The sequence below is a fragment of the Protomyctophum bolini genome (assembly GCF_963924005.1).
Source record: "Protomyctophum bolini genome assembly, chromosome: 20".
Classification (NCBI taxonomy): domain Eukaryota; kingdom Metazoa; phylum Chordata; class Actinopteri; order Myctophiformes; family Myctophidae; genus Protomyctophum; species Protomyctophum bolini.
This window is the reverse complement of record NC_137881.1, coordinates 9,350,990-9,373,259: the sequence shown is the minus strand read 5'-3', so window position 1 is coordinate 9,373,259 and position 22,270 is coordinate 9,350,990. Positions and strand designations below refer to the sequence as shown.

The 22,270-nt window shown below is 41.5% G+C and overlaps 1 protein-coding gene across 1 annotated transcript in view; it reads left to right on the top strand.

Annotated features, from left to right (window-relative positions):
* elavl2 (ELAV like neuron-specific RNA binding protein 2) overlaps positions 1-22,270 on the top strand; it is a gene marked incomplete at its 3' end in the record, with an annotated part of 82,244 nt that overhangs the window by 57,380 nt on the left and 2,594 nt on the right. Inside the window, exons 4-8 of the mRNA XM_080792160.1 lie at positions 1,947-2,190; positions 10,085-10,188; positions 16,564-16,717; positions 20,059-20,284; positions 21,105-21,143. Coding sequence (XP_080648286.1) covers positions 1,947-2,190; positions 10,085-10,188; positions 16,564-16,717; positions 20,059-20,284; positions 21,105-21,143 — 767 coding nt within the window. The remainder of the gene's footprint in view (positions 1-1,946; positions 2,191-10,084; positions 10,189-16,563; positions 16,718-20,058; positions 20,285-21,104; positions 21,144-22,270) is intronic.

Below are 22,270 nucleotides of genomic sequence, written 5' to 3'. Positions count from 1 at the left end.
CTTTAATGTTTGTTTAGGGCAGTTATGATGTATGTTTTTGCTAGCCAAGTCTATGGACTTAAATGTTTCTTTATGGCAGTAAATACCGTCAGACGTCATCTGGCTGATATAAATACTGTCCTCGCTGCGCCCCCTTTAACAGTTGAGCGGTGCAGCTATTATTCTGAACATTTATAAGGAGCACCTGCTGCCCCCCGCTGATTTACTGCCGTTTCCAACATGACAGCCATGTAAACGCATACACAAAGCAATGTCATTTACAGCTAAAAATTGCACTCAAAAATGTTTTTGAAAACATTTGAGCCAGAAATTGACAAAGCAGTACCAGAAAATGGATTCTATTTGATCAACTCACTTCCTTGTTTTCCGACTGTGCTGCAGCCGGCCACTTATGGAATACTTTCATTACCAAACAAGGAAATACCTGGTTTTGTTGTGTTTTGGGTCAATTTATTAATGTGTGTATTAAGTAGCCGTGTAATAAGCGGGATAATGCATGGCTGAGTGGTCATCGTTTATATATAAATCACCTTCAGGGTGATGAACCACCTCCGCTTCGCGTCGGTGGTTAATCAGCCTGTCTGTGATTTATCTATAAGCCATACATTATCCCTTACTTACAAGTTGTTGTTTTTGCCTAATAATATGCCTGTTGAGATATCCATTCTCATTAGTGCCCTTGGTATTGTTGTTGTCGGACAGAAACCTTGTACTGGAAGTCCAAAACCGTTTGTTCCAATGTAGTCATTTAGTCACAAGCTCTTGTTAATACTTCATTGGTCAAATATTTATGAAACCCACCGACTCACCCAAAAGATGACTTTCTACTCACCCCATGGAGACTTGAATTCATGGCTGTTTTTTTTTGTTGCATTCCTAAGACAATAATTTGATGACCGCAGTGGTTCCCTATAGACATAGACAGAGTGTCCTTTGTCTTTAAATCATTGGTTTAAAACAAACAAAAAAATCACTCCCGCGTGAAGTGAGGGGCGCTTTTCATCGTACATCATCCATTCATTGTCGTTGGGAATTTAATCTTTGTGTAGGACAAAAATAGCCGATTTGCTCGTCCACATGTGACGTAAATTCTCCATTCATTGTCGATGGGAATGTATTGTTTGTGTAAGATGAAAATCTACACTATAGTGTATATCCATCCAAAATGTATATCCATGAATTCAAGCCTCAATGGGGTGAGTAATCAATAGTTAAAGTATTTTTTTGGGTGGAACTATCCCTTTAACCCATTCTGACCGGGCACCCATTTTGGTGTTAGCATCATGTTATGCTTTAGCTATTGAAAAATAGCAGATCTACAAGCTCATATCGCGCCACCGAGTGGCGCGATACGAGCTTGTAGGTCTGCTATTTTTGAAAAATCGAAGAACGACTGACATTTTTCTAGAATCTGATCTCAGGTCAGAATGGATTAATCAGACCAGTGTGTGTCCAGTGGAAACCTCGTATGAATCTGATCTCAGGTCAGAATGGGTTAACCAGCTTGATGTCCCTATTTTGGGCATGCCATTATAGTGGCAACATCTTAATTGTAAAAAATAAAAGTGGCAGATCACAACACTTTGCAACGCATTATGCGTTGCAAAATCGAAGGTTGCAATTTTATTTAAGCATTGCATTTCGTCTGACTTTAATCGATACTTCGATCGATGACAATTCATCATAGGCTGAATCAGCGGAAACTGCCCATAGATCTGAAGTCCCGTTAGTCCAAACATGCATTATGGTTGGCGAACATGCACTGCTCCCGTGCTTGTGGTTATGTTTAGGTTAGGGTTAGAGATGGGGATAGTAATTTCGGAACAATGACCCTAATGACTAATGACACCTGAAGAGCGTCCTTTTCTTAATTGAGTGTCAGTGAGCATCTCTGAGTCAGTTTTGTCTTGGTTTCGGCCAAACTGACTTTTTTTTTGTCTCTTTAGCAGGTAATTGCTGCCATGGAAACACAGCTGTCTAATGGGCCAACTTGCAACAACACAAGCAACGGCCCCTCTACAATCTCAAACAACTGCTCCTCTCCTGTAGAGTCAGGGAGCATAGAAGACAGTAAAACCAACTTGATAGTCAACTATCTGCCTCAGAACATGACCCAGGAGGAGCTGAAGAGCTTGTTTGGGAGCATCGGCGAAATTGAGTCCTGTAAACTAGTTCGAGACAAAATAACAGGTAACATGCAGACAAACACACTGGCTCTTTCCATTTCTATCACTTTCCAACTATTTTTGAGGGGCGCTAGCCCCCTCCTATTCCCAGCGTTGTGTGTTTGTGTGTACCCCATAGTGATGATTTGATTGGCTGAGCACGGAATGTGAGGATAAAAAGTGAGGACGCCAAAAGTGATTGGCCGGAATGTGATGATGTATGATAAGAGTGCCACTCACTTCACACGAGTGTGATCTTAATTTTTATTTTATATATAACTTATTTTAAGACACTCATTGTCCCTGTTTTAGTTTTTATTCAAAGAACCTCTTTACACTAGCCTGACACTCAGTCTGAATCTCGTTTCACTTCAATATATAAAACCTCTCGTGTCTGTAAAGAAACTATTTATCATACGTCGATTTAATAGCCATATTGATACGGTCGTGAGTTACCGCAGTGGGGGCAGCAATGTTTGTTGTCTGACGCTGTTGAATGACGGGGCTGATGGCCGATCAGGTGAATCAGCTGCTACGATCGGATTTCCGAACGACACTGACGCAGCCGTAGGCAGAGAGACTACAGACCTGAATCGCCAGAACATATTTTCTTAATGGGCGTGGCTAGCGATTCAGGGCTGGAGCCAGGCTATCTTTACACTAGAACCCAGGCAAACTAATACAAGTGTCCCCACAAATGTCTGCATCAATATGTGTTCACAAAAATGTTAGCGCTCTGGTTCTACCAACTGCATTACCCATTAAGTCATACACTTTGCTCTATTTATGCATGCACACATGTGAGTTTCCCTACATCCATATAGATGATCTCTTTGGATGGTGTTAATCTCATGAATTATGGAACTTTTACCCTCAATGGATTGAAGTCAGAAGCCTTAAACTTTAAAATCCTCATATTTGGCGAGGCAAACAAAGTCTCACATGTTTTAATTAGATGCCACTGTGTAAATGTTTCCACCATTATGAAAACGACCCAGCAGCAAGCCAGAATGAGTTGGGCCATTAAGGGCTGATTTAATTGTTAAATATCACTGATATATGATTAATATGTAGTGTGCACTGGTGCCTTGGTGTGTAGGGTTTCTTTGGAGAGAGAGTGGATGTTAGTTTTTGTTATTATTGTACTTGCAGACTGGGAGGACCTCAAAAGTACCATGTGGAGTCACATTGCATATTTAGGTAGAAGACTTTATAAGATTACTTTTTAAAGCAGAGCGGTGTGCAGCCGGCATGGAGGCACATGCTGACATGGCCTCTCGGACGTGAGCGGTTAGATAATGGCTGAGGCTGCTGGATTCTTAACTGCGTGCTGAGTTTGTCAAGGTTGCCTAGACCTTCCTCCATCTGCTCTTTAGAACTCCCTCAGTCCCTCTGTCAGGGACTTCAGCCTCCTTAGCCTTTTTCTTGGTTGAGAATGAATAAGCTTCTGTCATTTGCATATTTTTCTCTGAAATTGCCAGAGCCACTGTGTAGTGAACTGATCGTTCACCGTGAATGGAGGCTGCCGGGTAGGAGGCTGATTCTCCCCAGTGACTTGTGTGAGAGAGAAGCCGGTCTTGAATTGACTCTACTCCTTTTGTAATTATAGATCATTTTAATGATGTTTTGATACCCAAGGGTTTGACTGCCTTCATTAAGTGAACATAAAAGATGTGCACAGAACCACCTCCTGTCTCCTGAAATATTCATAATGTTAAATATTTCACAATGCTTACATATAGCTGACCACTATTCATGAGAGGCTGTCTTGTGCGTGCTTGGCAGAAGCACTGCACCTACTAATGGCTAAAGTTACCCATGCCTAAAAATGTGGAGTATTTTTAGATAAATGCATTCATGTCCATCTTCCTTATGTTGAACTGCATCACATTATCTTTAATGAGGCTTTCTGATGTTAACAGGCTAGTTGCTATTATTTAAAATGTAAAAAGTACATTTAGAAGTTAGTCAGATCAGTGTTGTGTTGCACAGTTTAAAGGAGCAAGCAGTTGGGAGTGCATCACCTATGCATTCACGTGGTTGGATTTGTTGGGGGCCATTCAATTATATTTATCCCTGCTTCTGGTCAGATTTAATTAAATGCATTCACTTCCTATTTATATTGGCTAGTATCATAATTTAAAAGTAGTATAAACCAACCATGGCAACCCTAATCCCCCCCATAGCTCACAATTTGCTCATGTTGTGAGCTTGTAGATCTACTAGTTTTGTTAATGGTGGTTTGGCCAAACACTTGTGTTTGATGGGGGGACGGGGGCAATCAAGTGTTTGGTCAAACCACGTGACTTCTATTGGAAAAGCATTGAGGCGGCCATTAAACACGGACGGAACAGAGCATGTCCGTCCTACATATGTGTACAAGCCCCCCCCCCCCCCCCACACACACACACACACACACACACACACACACACACACACCTTTTTGTGTTGAAGTTGTAGGCTTACAGGCCAAGCCATGTTGTGTCATGTAATGATTCCATGCAGGAAATGGCATTGTGAAGTGATGACAAGCTAGAAAAGCATTTCATTGTATGAAATGGGTTGAGATGAAACGCAAGTAATATTTTTCCTAAATCTTTTTGGCACAACTCACTTGGGTGGTTGAACATAAACATACTTGATAGGATGCATATTTAACAGTACAAGTGTGAAAACGGTAGCCTAAATAATTTAAGTGTTTGGAACCAAATGGAAGACTTATTTAATATTCCACAATAACCACACATGGGGTTCTATTACAGTAATGTTAACTCCATAGACACATACAAAACAGAGTACAAATCTCCATCTTTAATGTTTGTTTAGAGTACAATGTTTTAAAGAAGTGAGATGCACCTCACTTCACACGAGTGTGGGGCGGCGGTGGCTCAGGTGTAGAGTGGCTGGATGGTAACCGCAAGGTTGCCTGTTCGAACCCGGGCTCCCCCAGAGTTGGTGTCGAAGTGTCTTTGCATGGTTTCCACCACCATCAGTGTATGAATGTGTGTGTGAATGGGTGAATTGATGCACAATCTATACAAAGCGCCTTGGATAAAGGCGCTATGTAAATGCGAGTGTTTTTGTAATAGCAATTTAAGGGGCGTTCACATGTGGTGTGAAGTTGGGAGCAGACTTGATCTCTGGTTTCATCCATATTTTGCTCCTTTTGAAAATGGGGCTTACGTGGTTAATCGAGACGCCAATGATAGAGGCTGCCTTTCTTTTAGTTTTAGAGGGCCAAGATCCAATTTCTACAGGGCGCTAAGGCTGCAACAGTTAATCAAAGTATCAAACTAATCAATTTAATCATTATAAAAATCAATCAACAACATAATTGCTCATATTGATCCTTATGTTGGGGCATGTCATCGGCAAGCTCAATATTGATCCCCATTTTTGGACATAAAATTCACAGAATATTGAGAATAAAAACTAATTAAAATGTGCGCTTCTTGATAAAAATTAATTTAAAAAGTACTGGATTGAATAATCACTATAGTATGAAAATAACATAAAGTTCAGTGTCATTTAGTTACTGACTCATTTTCAGTTATGGCGTGTTGCCCTGTGGCAGTGTCCTTAACTTCAACTAGTGTCCATGTTGGGGCTGGGTGATATGAATTAAAATCTGTATCACGTCTATTTCAGGTGCCTCAATTGCGATTAATGAATGATTATAGAGCGTCGCAGTCCCGCCCCCGACGACTGGCCCGGAAGAGAATTCCCCATTCATTTTTTCCCCATAGACGTTTCAAAAAGTATTTATTTAAAGACCTTTTAATCATGACAATAATCAAAACGTTTTGGGCAGATGGAATAATTAGAAGGAAAAAAATGGCAGGGTACAACACTTTTCTTAGTTTTTCTTCTTTCTAATTATTTGATCGGCGTTGTGTTTATTGTATTTACTTTTTTAAACATCTATGGCAAAAATGAATGTGGAATTCTCTTCCGGGCCTGTCGTCATCATGAAAGGGGGAGGGACTTGAACGCTCTATTTTATACACTGTTGAGGGGCTACATATGCCCATTGCCCAGCTTTGTCTGTGTGAATTTTAGCGATGATTTGATTGGCTGAGCAAAGTACATATTGAGGATAAAAAAATGAGGGCAGAAAATTTGGCGGAATTACAGAAAAGTGAGGACGCCAATTGTGATTGGCCAGAATGTGACTATGTAGATGATGTATGATAAGAGTGCCCCTCACTTCATACAAGTGTTTTATATTTTTTCCTTAATTTGTAGTTCAAGGTTTGCTTTAAAATTGACAATGAAGGGAAAATGTAGTCATCTTGTGCCTACGACAAACATTAAATGCCATTAACAATAATAAGTTTGTTTTGACAGTTTGTTTTAAATCACCATTACAGATCACCTAATCAACATGAGTTAGACTTTTTATATATTAGTGCCCCTCACTTCACACGGGTGTGATACATTTTTTAACACTGCCCTCATAGTACTCTGATGAGGTCTGCACTGTAAATATTACGGGCTTGCTATTTTTGCACGCCAACATTGTACAATAAAGTATAATGGGGTTGATTATAAAAACCACACCTGTGTGAAATGAGGGGCGCTCTTGTCATCGTACATCTATTTATGTTAGCGGTCATTTGACATTGCTACATAAGTTACATAAGGTGGTCCCTTATTGGCAAAGCGCTCCCAACATGTGAATGGCTAGCCGATTTGCTCGTTTACAAATGACATAAGTTTTCCCCTCAATATAAATGGCGTTTAATGTTTTGATGTTTAATTTACGCCATATTTAGAGGAATTATCAGCTCTTATCATCATGCATCATCTCATACTGGCCAATCAGAATGCCTGTTGCCTGTGATTGGTTAGCTGATTTGCTCACTTACATATGGTGTACATTTTCCCTTCAATGTCAATGGTGTTTATTGGTTTTGATGTTTAATTTACGCCATATTTAGTGGAATTTCTGTGGGGACGAGATTTAGCGGACATTTGACCTGAATTCCCCTTTCATTGTTAATGCCAAATCTTGAGACGTGTGGGGACAAAAGCTGTTTATAGAAGGAGCTAACGCCCGTGTGAAGTGAGTGGCGCTCTTATCATTGAACTTATTTTTTTGTGCAGGACAAATAAAGCCGATTTGCTCGTCCACATGACGTAAATTCTCCATTCATTGTTAATGGGAATTTTATGTTTGTGTAAGACGAAAATCTACACTAATGAATATGTCGATTCGTTGATGCATACAAATTCAAAGTAAAAGATTAAAAAAAAATGATTTCCACAATAGTTGTGGGCATGACGGGTTAGCCCACCCTCCATTCTGGCAGCCATGCACAGAGGGAGTCAGTTCATATCTCATATTCTAGTCAGATCTCCTATGAGTCTTGGTTTTAACAAAGACCACTGAAGTAGCAGAGATTGAAGTGTTCCACAGGAGCCACATAATTTCCATTTCACATCCCCCACCTCAACACATGCCTACACACAGACTCTCAGGCTTTGTTTGACCTCCAGGCATTAACGAAAAGCGTGATTTCACCAGCTCATTTCAAAGGCTCTGCGTCTTTTTTCTATAGCACTCCCTGAGATGTAGGCCTAAGGTGAATGTAAGTTTATGAACTGTTCCTCGTCACAGCTAAGGAACCCATGAGACCGCTGCCTCATGGTGTTGTGAGCCAGAAATAAGTTAATATGTGTATACATTCAGGCCACCTATTTACTGCCAAAGCTACAAGTCCCTTTATAGTATTTGTTGCTGTCAGATGGAAACCTTGTGTCTAAAACCATTACTTTTAGACATAAGGTTTTCAGGAAATAAAGGGGGCAGACATTTGTTCCAATAAATCTAATGTCATTTAAGTTCTTGTTGATACTTAATTGGTTCAATTTGTAAAATCCACACACTTAACACTAGCATGTCTGAGAGGTCATTTTGACCGTTTTAAAGTTGAAGTTGATTATCTTTGCCTATGAAGCTTTCAGAAGGTTCCCCTTCCATGACCACCATCATCTATCACCATTCTATCATCTCAGATATTTTTGACATCTGAAACATTTTCTAAATATGAATTTAAGCATATAACATTTAAGCCCTCAAGGGCAAGTATTGCCCATTTGCAGACTCTGTTTCCATCAGAGTTTGGAAGCACTTGTTTTTGCAATATGTTCTAATTCAAAACAGCATGGTACACAGGACAGTTGAGTGATATCTAACGAGCACTTCCAAACTGCAACACTTAAAAAAAGAATCGCCTGCAAGGACAGAAAGTAGCTCATAATATGTCTACAGTGCATTTTTATGAAACAAACACTGAGGATAGAAAGAGGATAATTCAAGCTTTTCGTACAGCTGCAATGTTGTTGAGTTTGACGTTGTGTAATACAATCAGATAACACTGTTCTGTTTGGATGAATGGTCTGCTAATGGAAGTTGCACCTTGTTAGCACCTTGCCATTAACTTATATGGTAAGATGGCCGTGGTATGGTCCATAGGAGCCGACTGTTGATACATTAAAAGCTGATGCTCAGCCACCCCCGCCTCTAATAAATCATCCTGTGCAAATAATTGGTTAATCAATGTTGACATTAGTTTCCCTCTTATTTTTTTAGTCCCAAAGTGAACACGGTGCCTTGGAGTAATTTTGCTTCCATATGCTACTGCGGGAATATGAAAATATTTCCCCCCGATCTAATAGAAAGTTTCCATTTCATTGAAGTAGCTTAGATGTTAATTTGCTGAAGTTGCTTGTGAACTTGACCTGCAGCAGAATTGCATGGAGGCCCAGTGATGTGGGCGGAGGAAATTGAATTGCCTGTGTGCACATAAGAGTGGGTGTCAATCTATTGTACGTCTTGGAGATAAACGGCTGCAGGAGGTGGTTTGGGGAACACACTGAGACACAGCCGCTGTGCTGTCAGAGATGTAAGTCAGTGTAAAACCAGACTAATTGCCTGCCATTGGTAATTTAAGATATTTGTCAAAGAGATGGCTAGGTTCTGGTGTCCTTGTGACCTTGTGTATTCTTGGACTCAGAGTTTTAATTGATTGATTGAAACATTTATTTCACAGTATGTAGAATGGGTACATTTCAAACGAAAGTCAATACAAAAACTGCTACTTTGTGGACAAAACCATGATAAAGAAACAGGGTCCACCATTTTCAATTCATCAGAACATTTATAGACGTACAAATACACACAGGAACAGGAAATCATCATAAATAATAAGGGTAAAAAGATAAGGGGTGGGGAATCAGACTTTTTTTTTAGTATCGAATTGCAGTCGTCCCTAGGTGCCCTTTGTGGGTGGTATTTGAAGGTGTCAACGGATTCACATGTATTATGGCTGTTGGTAGGGGCGATCCACATTTTAGTATCATAGGAGCGAAAGTTCAATGAATTTATTTCGTTGTTTGACCCGAATCTGGGTTGCACGTAGTTTGTTGAACTCCCTCTGGTGTTGAAACTGTACTGTAGACTTTGTTGACATTAAGGAAGTATTTTGACAGGTACATGGGTATCTTGGTGGTGTAGCGAATCTTATAGACCAGGCCCATTGCAAGTTTCTGGACTGTCGTCAACCCTAAAGCTGCGTTCAGACCTGAATATATATATATATATATATTGCTTAACCTCCTTTTTTATTGCGTTGTAAGCTTGTAGATCAATTTTCAAAGAAAATAGGAACAATTGAAAAATGTCATCTACAAAATGGGGAATGTCAGGGTTAAAGACGTTAATTCTTCACTTGACAAAGATACCTTTTTCAAAATAATAATAATAATAATTTCAGTTAACGTCATTGTGGAACATGTTTTACTTAGTTACAGTTCACGTCCTCCTAATATAGGCTATATATTGTTTGCATATCCAGAATATATGTATTATGCCCCTGGTTATGCACAATTTTGAATACATCTTGTCTTGATTGCAGGGCAGAGCCTAGGGTATGGATTTGTGAATTACGTGGACCCGAAAGATGCAGAAAAAGCCATCAATACCTTAAACGGCCTGAGACTTCAAACCAAAACCATCAAGGTAAGATGACCTAAATGAAATTGCAAAAATATGTAAAAATAGGTTGCCATTTAATTCTGTCCTTATGCCAAGATTTCTTCTTAGACCAATAAGTCGAGGGGCAATCTGCATCGACGACATTGAAGCCAATTAAATGTGAAGCCAATTAAATCTGTTTCCGTTAACAACAGCTGCAAAAAGGCCTACTATTATAGCTCTCTGGCTTGAAGTCAAAGCACTGAGGGGAGCAGAACTGAGAGAGAGTCATGGCAGCCTATTGTTAATCTGGGCACAGGCAGCTTTGTCTGGGCCTCAAGTAGAGCAGAACTGTTTCTATGGTTGCGTGTGCTATGGAGTGGCTCCCCCATATGTATGATGCCGGTACAGGGAGGTGGTGGCCATTAGCATTCATCAGACAGTGCATGGACTGTGGTGTGCTGGTGGAAAAGCTAATTTGCTTCATACAGTGTCTCAGGACCTGGGAGGAACGGTTAATCCCAGATTATTGGATGTGATCTTCCAGTGGGGCCGTACACGGCATTGGTCTGATCTCTCGGAAATGTAGGCAAGAGAGAGTTAAAAAAAATAACAGAAATTAAAATTTTGTTAGTAAATATGCTGATTGTGATTGGTGCCAAGTCGTGTATTGCAAGCTTTATTATTTTGAAGGGGTACTGTGTGGAATGTTGTGAACTCACTTGGTTTTCCGTGCACAAATCAAACGTGGCACAAAGCTTTATCCTCCTCACACCTCTAAAAGTGGAACATGGGAGCATTTTCTTTCCCTTTTTTTTTTCCTACATCACATCACCAAATTCTCCAGCTGCTCTGTTAGAAGTGCAAATAAACCCCATTGAGCTAGAGGAATATACTTTGCAAGTATTAGCATCAAATGAAGTGTGAAGGGGAGGCAGGGAGGGATGGAGAATGGCAGAGAAGGCTGTGCGGAGGGAGGGGGCTTTAGCTTTTTTCACTTTCACCTTGTATGCTTTTGCTTCAGGACAGGACTAGGGGAAGGTGAGAGAGGGGCGGAGAGTGGGGGGGTCTCATCGATCGGGGAGCACCGAAAAGAATCCTATTTGGAGGTTTAATTAAAGCAAGTGAATTTTATTGATACAATCCATCGGGCGAGATTGCGGAGAGGGGCCTGGCGTAGGACCATTTAGCAGGCCTGACACTGTAATTAAATGCGGCCGCGGTGCACTCTCCAGATAATAGACGTCCCTGTCACGCGAACCTGCAGCCACCAGGCACAGGGAATTGCAAGGTGCAGCAGACCCTGGCGCTGTCCTCACGCACGCACGCGCACGCTCAGTTTGCAACACAAGTACTTTCCCCCGTTGACTCTGACTGTAGGCTGGCTGTGTCGGTGTGCGTGCATGTTTTTATGCATGTGTTGCGCTGTAGAGTCTGCATGTCTGCACGGTGTCTCTGGGAAAGGATGGTGGTGCAATGAGGAAAATGAATTTATGACTACTCAGGGGTGTAATGATGTATTGATCCACAGTACCTGGTAGATGACTATCTGGTCCCCCTCTGTTTTCTATTACTCGCCTGTGTTTATGGACAAATGTTGATTTATGGTTGGGCTCCAGCCCAGTGCAGTAGGCTGCCAGAACACCCCTTCTAAAAAACATTATAGCTCTAGAAAGAAAGAAAGAAATGTTGACACATTGGTCTATGGAGAAAGACTAATTTGTTACTTTGAAGTGACATTTGTTGCATTCTTGTATTGTTTTTCCTCTGCCAACCTATAGTGCTATACATGGATTTTCCTATGGACCATTTATGACGGTACATTTTTAATGCAAAGAAACAGTATTTAGCTAAAAGCGACAATTCTCCCCATTGACTCCCATCCTATATTAAAATGACCACAGCCACATCACTCAGACAGAACCATCAACAAACCCATATATAGGCAGGACCACAGCCACGGTTAACTCTTGACATAACCATAAGCAAACCCGATAAGCCCACTATGACACAGATGATATTCCCATAGGCATATATGGTAAACCAGTTGTCCAAAGCCACGGATCCGACCGCTATGCCCATATTGCCCATGGATTTTATTTATATACCACCTTATATACTTTTTTTATTTTTAATATTTTTATTCAGAGTGCCATACAGTCATGAAAAACATGCTTTACATTTCAGTTTACAATATGCACCTTTTTTCTTTTCTTGCTGCCAAACAGACAATATAGAGTCTATAACTGATATTTATTTTTATTTATTTAACCTTTATTTAACCAGTAAAAACCACATTGAGACTGAAGTAGTCTCTTTTACAAGTGTGAACTGGCCAAGACAAGAGGCAAAATAAGTGACACAGCTCTGCCAGTAACAAAAAATACACAACAAAAAACAGGACAGACATACAATGCTCATAAATACAGTACCCACTGGGGTGCGCACGCTTTTCCGACACACTGAAGATCCGAAGCGGGGGGACATGAGATGCGAAAAAGCGATGGTCCGACATGCGCTGCTCCCGTGCTTGCGTTTAGGGTTAGGTTAGGATTGAGGTTTCGGATCAATAGTATGTCGGAACTAAAGCCTGCACCCGTACCCACTACCAAAGAAGCTCAAAGGGAGAACAGGAACGCGACCAATAAGGACTAATAAATAAAAACTAAGCAACGGAAATTGCTAGTAGACTAAAAAGCAAGCAGACATTTGCTATACGTCAAAGCAGGAGCAATGTATGGGAAGTATGCCCATGGCAATCCTTTTAAAGCTCACTAGGGGAATCACAGCAGCCAGTATGAGTCTGGTCTGTAGGTCATTCCAAGACCAGGGTCCGAAATAAGCAATGCTTTTTTCCCCCAGCCTTTTGTTGGGGGCACGATGTAGCGTAACCAAGCATTTGATCTGAGGTTGAGAGAGTTTTGGACAAGTTCAAATTTAGAACTAATGTAACGTGGGAGGTTACCAAGAATATCTTTATAAATGAGAGTTTACCAATGTAGCAACCTGCGAGACGTTAACCCATTTTGGGCGGGAACCCCTTTTGGTGTTAGCATTTGTACGTTATGCTTTAGCTATTTAAAAATAGCAGATCTACAAGCTCATAGCGCGCCACCGAGTGGCGCGCTACGAGCTTATAGGTCTGCTATTTTAGAAAAATCGAAGAGCGACTGACGTAGAAGACATTTTTAGAATCTGATCTCAGGTCAGAATGGAAAACTGTCAGGATGTAGAAGACCTTTGTAGAATCTGATCTCAGGTCAGAATGGGTTAAGGAATACCAACCCACTAGGGCGTACAGAGTACAGTGATGAGTCCTATAGGGGGAATTGGTTATAAACCTCAATGCAGCATGAAACAGGGGGTCAAGTTTGCTCAGAGTTGAGGAACTAGCAAAGCGGTAGACATTATCGCTGATGGATATAGATGAGAAATAAACAATCCATAATGATAATAATTATGCATAAAAAAAGGTATAGTTGCAAAGTAATCCATGTGGGGCTGGCAGACATTCCAAAAGTTCTGTTGCCTATTCTTAATATTATAATACATTTTGTCTAGAGGAGTGTAACTAGATAGTTCATTTAGCCAGTGTGAAACTGTACTGCTACATTTATGTATGAAAGGTGCTATACAAATAAAGTTTATTATTATTATTATTATTACTGGACTTCCAATGTAAGGTAATACATGTCTTTGCTGCTAGAAAAAGCTAGTTCAATGTATTTATTTTGGTGTCTGTCCCAACCGTCCTCCCCGCCAGTGCCAAAAAGGCATAGGCGAGGGGAAAGGGAGCCAGAAATCCCCAAGCTAGATGAAACAGCATCTACAATTGAATGCCAAAATGATGACACAGCACTGCATGACCAAAACATATGGATGAAGGTCCCCTTCTGTTTTTTACACCTCCAGCAGAGAAAAGACAGCTAGCTCACTGTTCATCTTATGGAGCTTCTCTGGCGTGTAATAAACCCTATGTATAATTTTAGATTGGGATAACTTGTATAACTTATATACCTTTCTAAACATAAAGTTACAAAGTGCTATACAGGTTAGAAACAGAAAATATAAAGGACATCAAAAACAACAAAGACATCAGAAACATTAAACTTGAAAAATAACAATAACTTAAAACTCGGTGTGTGCATCGACAATGATGCAAATTGGTGAATTGGTGAGGAATCGTGATGCTCTTTGAGTACTTACCCCATTTTGGACGGGAACCCCTTTTGGTGTTTTAGAAACGTTATAATTTAGCTATTGAAAAATAGCAGATCTACAAGCGAGTGGCGCGCTACGAGCTTGTAGGTCTGCTATTTTTGAAAAAATCGTGAAAATGTGTCGCAAATCCTGACAGAACACGGTCAGGATTTAGAAGACATTTGTAGAACGGGCCTCAAGTCTTGATGGGTTAAGTGCCACCAGGGAACCTGTACTATTATGTTCAGGGATCCCCCGCCCTCACTCCCTGCGTGACTGACTGGCATCGCCGTCAGTCATAAAGTCATGTTAGTCTAGTTTTGAGTTTGCTTGTTTGCTGCTTGTACATTCATTTTTCCCCTTTTTTTGGAGTGGAACAGCAATGTCCCTATGTCCTAACCTATGTGACTGTCCCGATGTTTAGTACCAGTAGGGGCAAAAGTGGCACTGCTGTGCTAGAAACAGAGAGAGAGAGATAGTGTTGCAATGAGAGATAGAGAGAGAGGTGTCAGTTCTCGACAGTTTCGGAAACTGGGCGGCTCGCCAGAACCGGGCTGGCACCCTGACCCTGGGGGCGTTTCTGTGGGTCTGGAAGTTCCGGGGACCCACCTGGGGGCCCCCACACGGAGTTGCACCACTTGGTTCACACGGGTGTGATTTTTTTTTTTGATGGGCATGCAACACTGTACTATATGAATTAGGCTTTAGCGGTACCATTGTGAATACAAAAGTCCACTGTACACAATTTGTTTTTGTGGCATGTCTCCCCGCAGCTCCGCTGCAAAACCATGCTCCTTGTTTTGGGGCGTTTTCTTCAGTCAGTGTATCACTCAAAATCCCCATGCATGGGGAAAGCCCCCATATATGGTGCCCAGGTCTCGTGACATCAGTGATGTAGACCCCTGATGTCATAGTAAATGCAACCTGCTGTCGCAATTAAGTCCATATATGGAGATCCCTGATGTCATCAATATTGGCCAGCAACTCTACATCTGACCTCAAACCCTTAGATCTCCATATAAATATGGCAATAGAGTATGTTCTAGTTTGTCTGAGGAATTTTATATAATATAATATTCATGATGTTCCTGGATGTGGACACATTTTAATAACATTGTGAGAAAATGATAACATGAATCCAGCATCGTGAAATAATACCGTAGTTACACACACATCACTGCACTCGGTGCACTGTGATGCCACACTTTTCACATTCATGCGAGATTGCCTTCATGAAGAATCATGAAGAATGCCTCTGGTTGCCAAAGCAGCCTGACGTATGATTTCTGTACTACCTTTTTCGCGGACGGTGGGACCTGATGGGTGCTGAGGGGGCACTTGTTTTACAGGTTAAGGTTGGGTTTAGGCATATTTTTTGTAAGGTGGGGGTTTAGGCAGTGTTTTTGTGAGGTTGGGGTTGGGTTTAGGCATAGTTTTTGTGAGGTTGGGGTTAGGTTTAGGCAGTGTTTTTGTGAGGTTGGGATTAGGTTTAGGCATAGTTGTTGTGAGGTTGGGGTTAGGTTTAGGCAGTGTTTTTGTGAGGTTTAGGTTAGTTTTAGGCATAGTTTTTGTAAGGTTTAGGGTTGGTTTAGGCATAGTTTCTGTGAGGTTGGGGTTAGGTTTAGGCATAGTTTTTGAGGTTCCATAACCCCGCCCTACTAGTAGTAGCTGGCGCTGTAAAACAAGCACCCCATCATTATCCATCAGGTCCCACCGTCCGTGAAGAAGTGAGTCATGTATTATTTCACTCCACCTTTTCAGGTGGAAAAAGGTGAAGAAGTTAATTTGAGGGCAGGAACAACACTGTTATCGTTTGGCTTTTATTCTGAAGGTCAAGTTTATTCTGAAGGTCAAGTATCAACAAACATGCTGTCCATTGCAATGTTGTGACAATATCTTCCGTGTGTGCGTGTGTCTTTTTAATTGGACCTGAACTTCTTTATCTGACGGAACTGTTTCTTTCTGCTTACATTCTCTTGGCAAGAAATAGGCCATAGTGTCAGCTCTCATCTGTCGGTGTGAACAAATGTAACGAGAGTTGTGATGTATACCCTACCCGCTCTGATGCGATTCATTTTGAGAGGTGTGTGTGTGTGTGTGTGTGTGTGTGTGTGTTGGCACACTACAGTGTGTTTTAGCTTGTGTGTAATCCTGAACCCTTCTGCAATGCGCTGTACAAGCTAACTGGCGGTCACGCTATCTGTCTCTCCGCCCCGTAAGGTTTCCTACGCTCGTCCAAGCTCGGCCTCCATCAGAGATGCAAATTTGTACGTGAGTGGCTTGCCAAAAACCATGACTCAGAAGGAACTGGAGCAGCTCTTCTCCCAGTACGGGCGCATCATTACCTCACGCATTCTGGTGGACCAGGTGACTGGTGAGTATAATGTGAGAATGCCACGACTGATTCCAGTCGCTTGGATTTTATAGTATAGAAATAGTAGATGGTAATTGTCTTCTATAGAAGCATTTTGCACAGCGAAAATAGCCAAACTACAAGCTCTTAATGTGTCGCACTGCAACGCATTGAGAGCTGGTAGATGGGCTATTTTCTGTTATTTAAAGATCAGAGTGATCAGACTTGCACACTTTTCCTGCCATGTATGAATTCATTAATTATTGCGCCCCTGACGGTTACAAAATTACCCCAGGACAGCATGAATGAATATCACTAAAATATAATAATTCTACATTGAGGAAACGGCACTAGTGTGGGGGCTGCTTTCACATTGTTTCACAAATCACACATTAAGGGCTTGGCCATACAAACCATTTTAGTCATGAGATTTTATTTTGCTTTAATCCATGAGTCTACCAGCCCCCCGTTTTCATCTCCCCACACATCACCCTCCGTTCCTCCTCCTCCTGCCTGCACACTGGCTGTCTGGCAAGGTGCCACCATCAGGCCTAAGGAATACATCAAACATGTTGCTATGTGGTCCCCCAAAAAATGCAATTTTCCACTGGAGCAGTTCATAAATATGCATCGATGGATAGAATATGAAATCAGTGTAATGTAGTAGGTCTCTACGTCTGGTAATTCCTTTTCTCCTTTCCGCTTACAACATCCCTCCCAGCTGCTTGCGTTCACCTTCTCACTCGCCCTCCCTTTTTGCTGGCTTTTTTTTATTCCCCTAGGTTGTAGCTGTAGCCTGCTTTTGTGGCAAGAGGTAAAATACATTTACAACGACTTATAATCTTCATTTCCCAAACTGCCATGTGGAAAGGGATCCATATGAAATGCTAATAAACTGAATTTCCCACAGCTATAAACAAACACGTCTATGCCACTTTACATTCCCTGCTGCAGCAGAGGGCACGATGCTTTGAAGCAAGGACTTATAGAGAAACCGATCAATTTGCTATGTTTTGACACAATGGTGTTGTGCGAAAATAGTTGATCTACAATTTATTTTTTGGGGGGGGTGGGACAGACATTCTAATCTAAAATGGCATTCCCAAAGTAGATCTGCCTACGGGTGTCACAATATCTTTTTTATCAAAACGCTTGTTTCTCAATAAGTAACTTTTTTATTTGAATAAAAACAATGATTCTGCGCTTCCCTCAAGAGCATGAGGAGCATTTGAAGGATTTTCAATTTCCCAGTCACTATTGTAGTATGCTGTGATGTCAAGTAGCTCTGTGTTGCTCAAGGCAATTAATTTGCATCGCACATGCCCTTCAATACGCTCTATTTTGAAGATCACAGACTTGACAAATGTGCTAAGCTTTGGAATGATCGCGGAAAACGCTGTTTTGAATCTGACATAAGAAATGAATGTAGACTGTAAAGCCATTCATATGGATGTCTTTGGTAAGCTGCTTGCAGCTGCATTTTCAGATGGCCCCTAGTAATTATTTTTCAATGAGAGGCAATGTGTCGGTCAGCACTGCTGCGCATGTGCTAGAATTGAGTAGTCTTGCTGCAGGCTAAACATTAACTCTAACCCCAATCCTACCAGCTGTGTCGTCTTTGAAATGTTTACCCTTTTTCCTTCGGATGTCTGAAAATGGCTTCTGAATCCTAAGAGTTTCCTGAAAAACCTGTTTCTATGTCAGCGGTGCTCAACCTTTTTCACGTCAAGGACCCCCAGAATTATCTGTATTTGGCTGCGGATCCCCGTCTGAAAATATGTTGATCCAGTGACCTCCCAGAAGCAAAGATTTAGTTAAAAACGTTCGCCAAGTATATAACTTAAGCCATATGCTTAAATGTTTTATAAGACCATCGATTCATCCGCAATAGCTCGTTTTGGAAACATCGGGGCTTAATGAGACACTGCTGTCTCGTTGAACCCAGCTGGGTGAATAACCTAAATTACCTGTTCAACGTCACCACGGTAAATGCTCCATATAAATATGTAAGCACTAATGTTAATGTTCACTGCATACACGTAATATAGTTACATGATGACCAAGCAATGTTACAGTCCACTGTAGGCTACAGCTATTTGGTTAATTCCAAATCGTAGCGCTGTACAGCTATTCAGTTTCCCCATCGTAGCACGGCGTGACTCGTTGTGTGCCCAAAAGAACAGATCTGCAAGCTGTCGACATGCCATCGAGCGGCATGTTTATTGTTTGTATGTCTGTTCTTTTGGTTAGGCAACGCACATTACGAGTGGTATGTGGGTTTGAGAGCCAATGATTAATGTAAACTATACAGTAATCTAGTAGATTATAGCCAAGTTGACAGTTGTCATAATATTGCATAGCTCTGTTCGGGACTGTTGCACAATGTTGAACGGTGAAAAAGTTGCACTTTGTTAACGGGGACAGTACAGTATTGGACATATTAACTGCCACTTCAGAGGATCGCTGCTACTTGATTCAGAAGATGTTTACTCACCCCTGGAAATTGCTGGAAACCATTAGAATGTTTGGAACATCAGCCAATTAACGTGAGTTGCATAAATCCTTTATTTCAGCGACTATTAGTCTGTTCTCTGACACACTCGTCTCAATAACAATAACCACGACGCCAGCTAGGGGCACCGCCATATAGTGGCATTTTCTTTTTTTTTCTCCCACTCAAGCTTTTTCGGGTTTTCGGGGCCATTATGGTAATTGTTAGGGTCGGGCCGAGCCTCGGGCATTGGGCATTTTTAAGCTCTTTACCTCCTGGTACTGTGGATGTTGTAGAATGAAACACAGCGTTCATGTGTTATACGGGCCATACGTGAATATATAATATTATATTTATAGTGAAAATCTAGTGCACTTCCTGAAAGAGGTCACATGACAAAACTGAAGCCTGCTTGCTGTATTTCTTAAAGAGACACTACTTGCCATAGGAAATCAACGAATTTCAAAATTTCAAAATATACACACACAGACTCAAGACAAGCACCCTCACACTCTCAGTACAATCTACCTAATAATTGCATGCTTTTGTAGGGCTACTTTCACAATTTCATGTTGTATTGTTTTTATTCATTTAAAATATCACACCCGTGTGAAGTGAGGGGCGCTCTTATCATCATACATCATCATACATCATCTCATTCTGGCCAATCACAATTTATCACTTTTGTCTTCAATGTTTGCGTTTACAAACTTTTGTCTTCAATGTTTGTGCTCCTTAAATTTGGTGGGTGCTCCTAAAGCAATTCTGGTGCTCCTACATTTTTAAACTGGTAGCACCAGTGCTACTAAGTAAAACAGTTAATTTGACTAGCCCTGCAGCCATAATCATCGAGCATGTGCCTTTTCCCCAGGAGTCTCCAGAGGGGTAGGCTTCATTCGCTTTGACCGGAGAATTGAAGCCGAGGAGGCCATCAAGGGGCTGAACTGCCAGAAGCCTCCCGGTGCCACTGAGCCAATCACGGTGAAGTTTGCCAACAACCCAAGTCAAAAGACTAGCCAAGCGCTTCTCTCCCAGCTGTACCAGTCCCCCAATCGAAGGTACCCAGGACCCCTCGCGCAGCAAGCACAGCGCTTCAGGTGAAATTAAAAGAAAAATAACTGAAACTGCTACTCATGCGGAATATGTTGACCTTCAAGTCTCTTGAAATTAGCATTTAAATTGTCTCAGCAGAATTGTGTGAAAATCTGTGTTTTGTTGTGTTAAGACTGTCGAGAATAATTCAGCCCTTTCAGTCTTTACATTTTGAAGCTTGGCTGAGCTACATTGTCCTGTTGCAGATGTAGTTTGGTTTGAGGTAGTTTGGTTTGAGGTAATTTGGTCAGGCATGGCAGTGGACGAGCAGTTCTCTGTATAATTAAGACAGCGCGTCATTTGAGGTGTTAAAGGCAATGGCTACTTACTCAACATCCTGGGATGTTTTGTGCTTTATTTGAGAAGGAAGATGGGTGGGAAGGGGGGGAACTATCAATATATTAACGACCATCTGATGATGGTCACGTAGGATCATAATGTTAACTTTTTTTTATTAAATAAACTTGAATTGTTCCGATTTGAAGAGTGTAGCACCTAGTAGAAAATCATTTCCCGTGTTTTTAAAGTCAACTCGTGCTCTTCCCAACCTTGTTGTGTCTGAATCAAGTGGATGTTTCCTGTTTGCTCTGTTGAGTAGCTAGAATATCGACACTCAAGGCAAATGTCAGCAGGTTAATAAGGATGGGATTGTCTTGGGAATAACGTGGCGGGAGAACAGCTGACTCCACTTAGTCTCTAGTTATCGATTAATCTCTGTGGCTCCTTGACGCAAACTTTATGAAAATGTATTCATTTATCTCATGGAAACCATCATGCATACTGGAGCTAATATATGTATTGGTTTTTGTGTGTGTTTGGTTTCAGGTTGGACAATCTGCTTAACATGGCCTATGGAGTCAAAAGGTAATTTAGATTTCATTCTAGTTTTGATTAGATCGATTTCTGGGTATACAAGTCTGTCTTAATTTTCAGAAACTGCTGGGAAATTTGTTTCCTTAAATTTTCCATGACTGGCATTGTGTGTAGTGGTACACTGTTGTGCGAGGGCACGGGATTAAGTGGTACTTGATCACTATGAGGTAGCACGTTCAGGAAGATTCAATCTGTTTCCAGGTATCTGTGTTTTTCCCTTGATTTATTTTTATGGGGCATGGACCATCTGACTGAACATCTCTGTAATGAGCAATGGGTTTGACTGGATTCATTGGAATGGTAATCTGGGAATCCATCAGCAAAAATAAATAAATGAATGAATTTGCCTCTGGGGGCAGTACCCGTGTCCGCATATAGAGACCGGGTGTCAGCTCCTTCTGCCCTCCTTCTTCCGGTGGTGCGTATTTGTTTACATTCCTACTAACAACAAACTGTACACATTGTAATGCGAGTTGCCGATAGATTCAGCTGCGCCGCTCTGAATCTGTCTTGAGAGATTATTGGAACGGTAGTGTGGTAGAGTGTTCTGTCCCATAGCAAGCGTGACGATACAATACATGTGAGGGAGGGATGGAGAAAGCAGAGAGGGCTGTGGGTGAACGGAGGTTCTGAGGTTGATTCACGCTAGCAGGAGAAAGACCACCGATGGGGTCATGCGACACCCACTGTCCCTGCTCCTGCTGCAATTCTGTACAATCATCTCCCCCCCCCTGCCACTGCAACATGCTACTCTGTTGACCAACCTCTTTAGCTATACAAACGTTGGATGCATCTTTGCATTTTCATGTCACTGGCTTCCATTGCCAATGAATGGTAGGCTGTAGCTTTCATCTGCTGTGTGAACGCAGCATTAGTGTCAGATCTCATCTCTTGGTGTGAATAGTAGAGCTTTGCCATATAAGTAAGTAAGGCTAAAAGCCAAGGGGTCGGGTTGGGACAAAACTGTTAAACCACACCAGTGCAACTCATTGAGTTGCATTGGTGGAGACAGGAGATGGGCTGGAGCCCATCTCCTGCCCTCTGTAGCGTCGACATGACGCTAGTACAGTATGTCGCAGGGACTTATCCCCAAGTAAGTCTTTGGTATGAACCCGGCC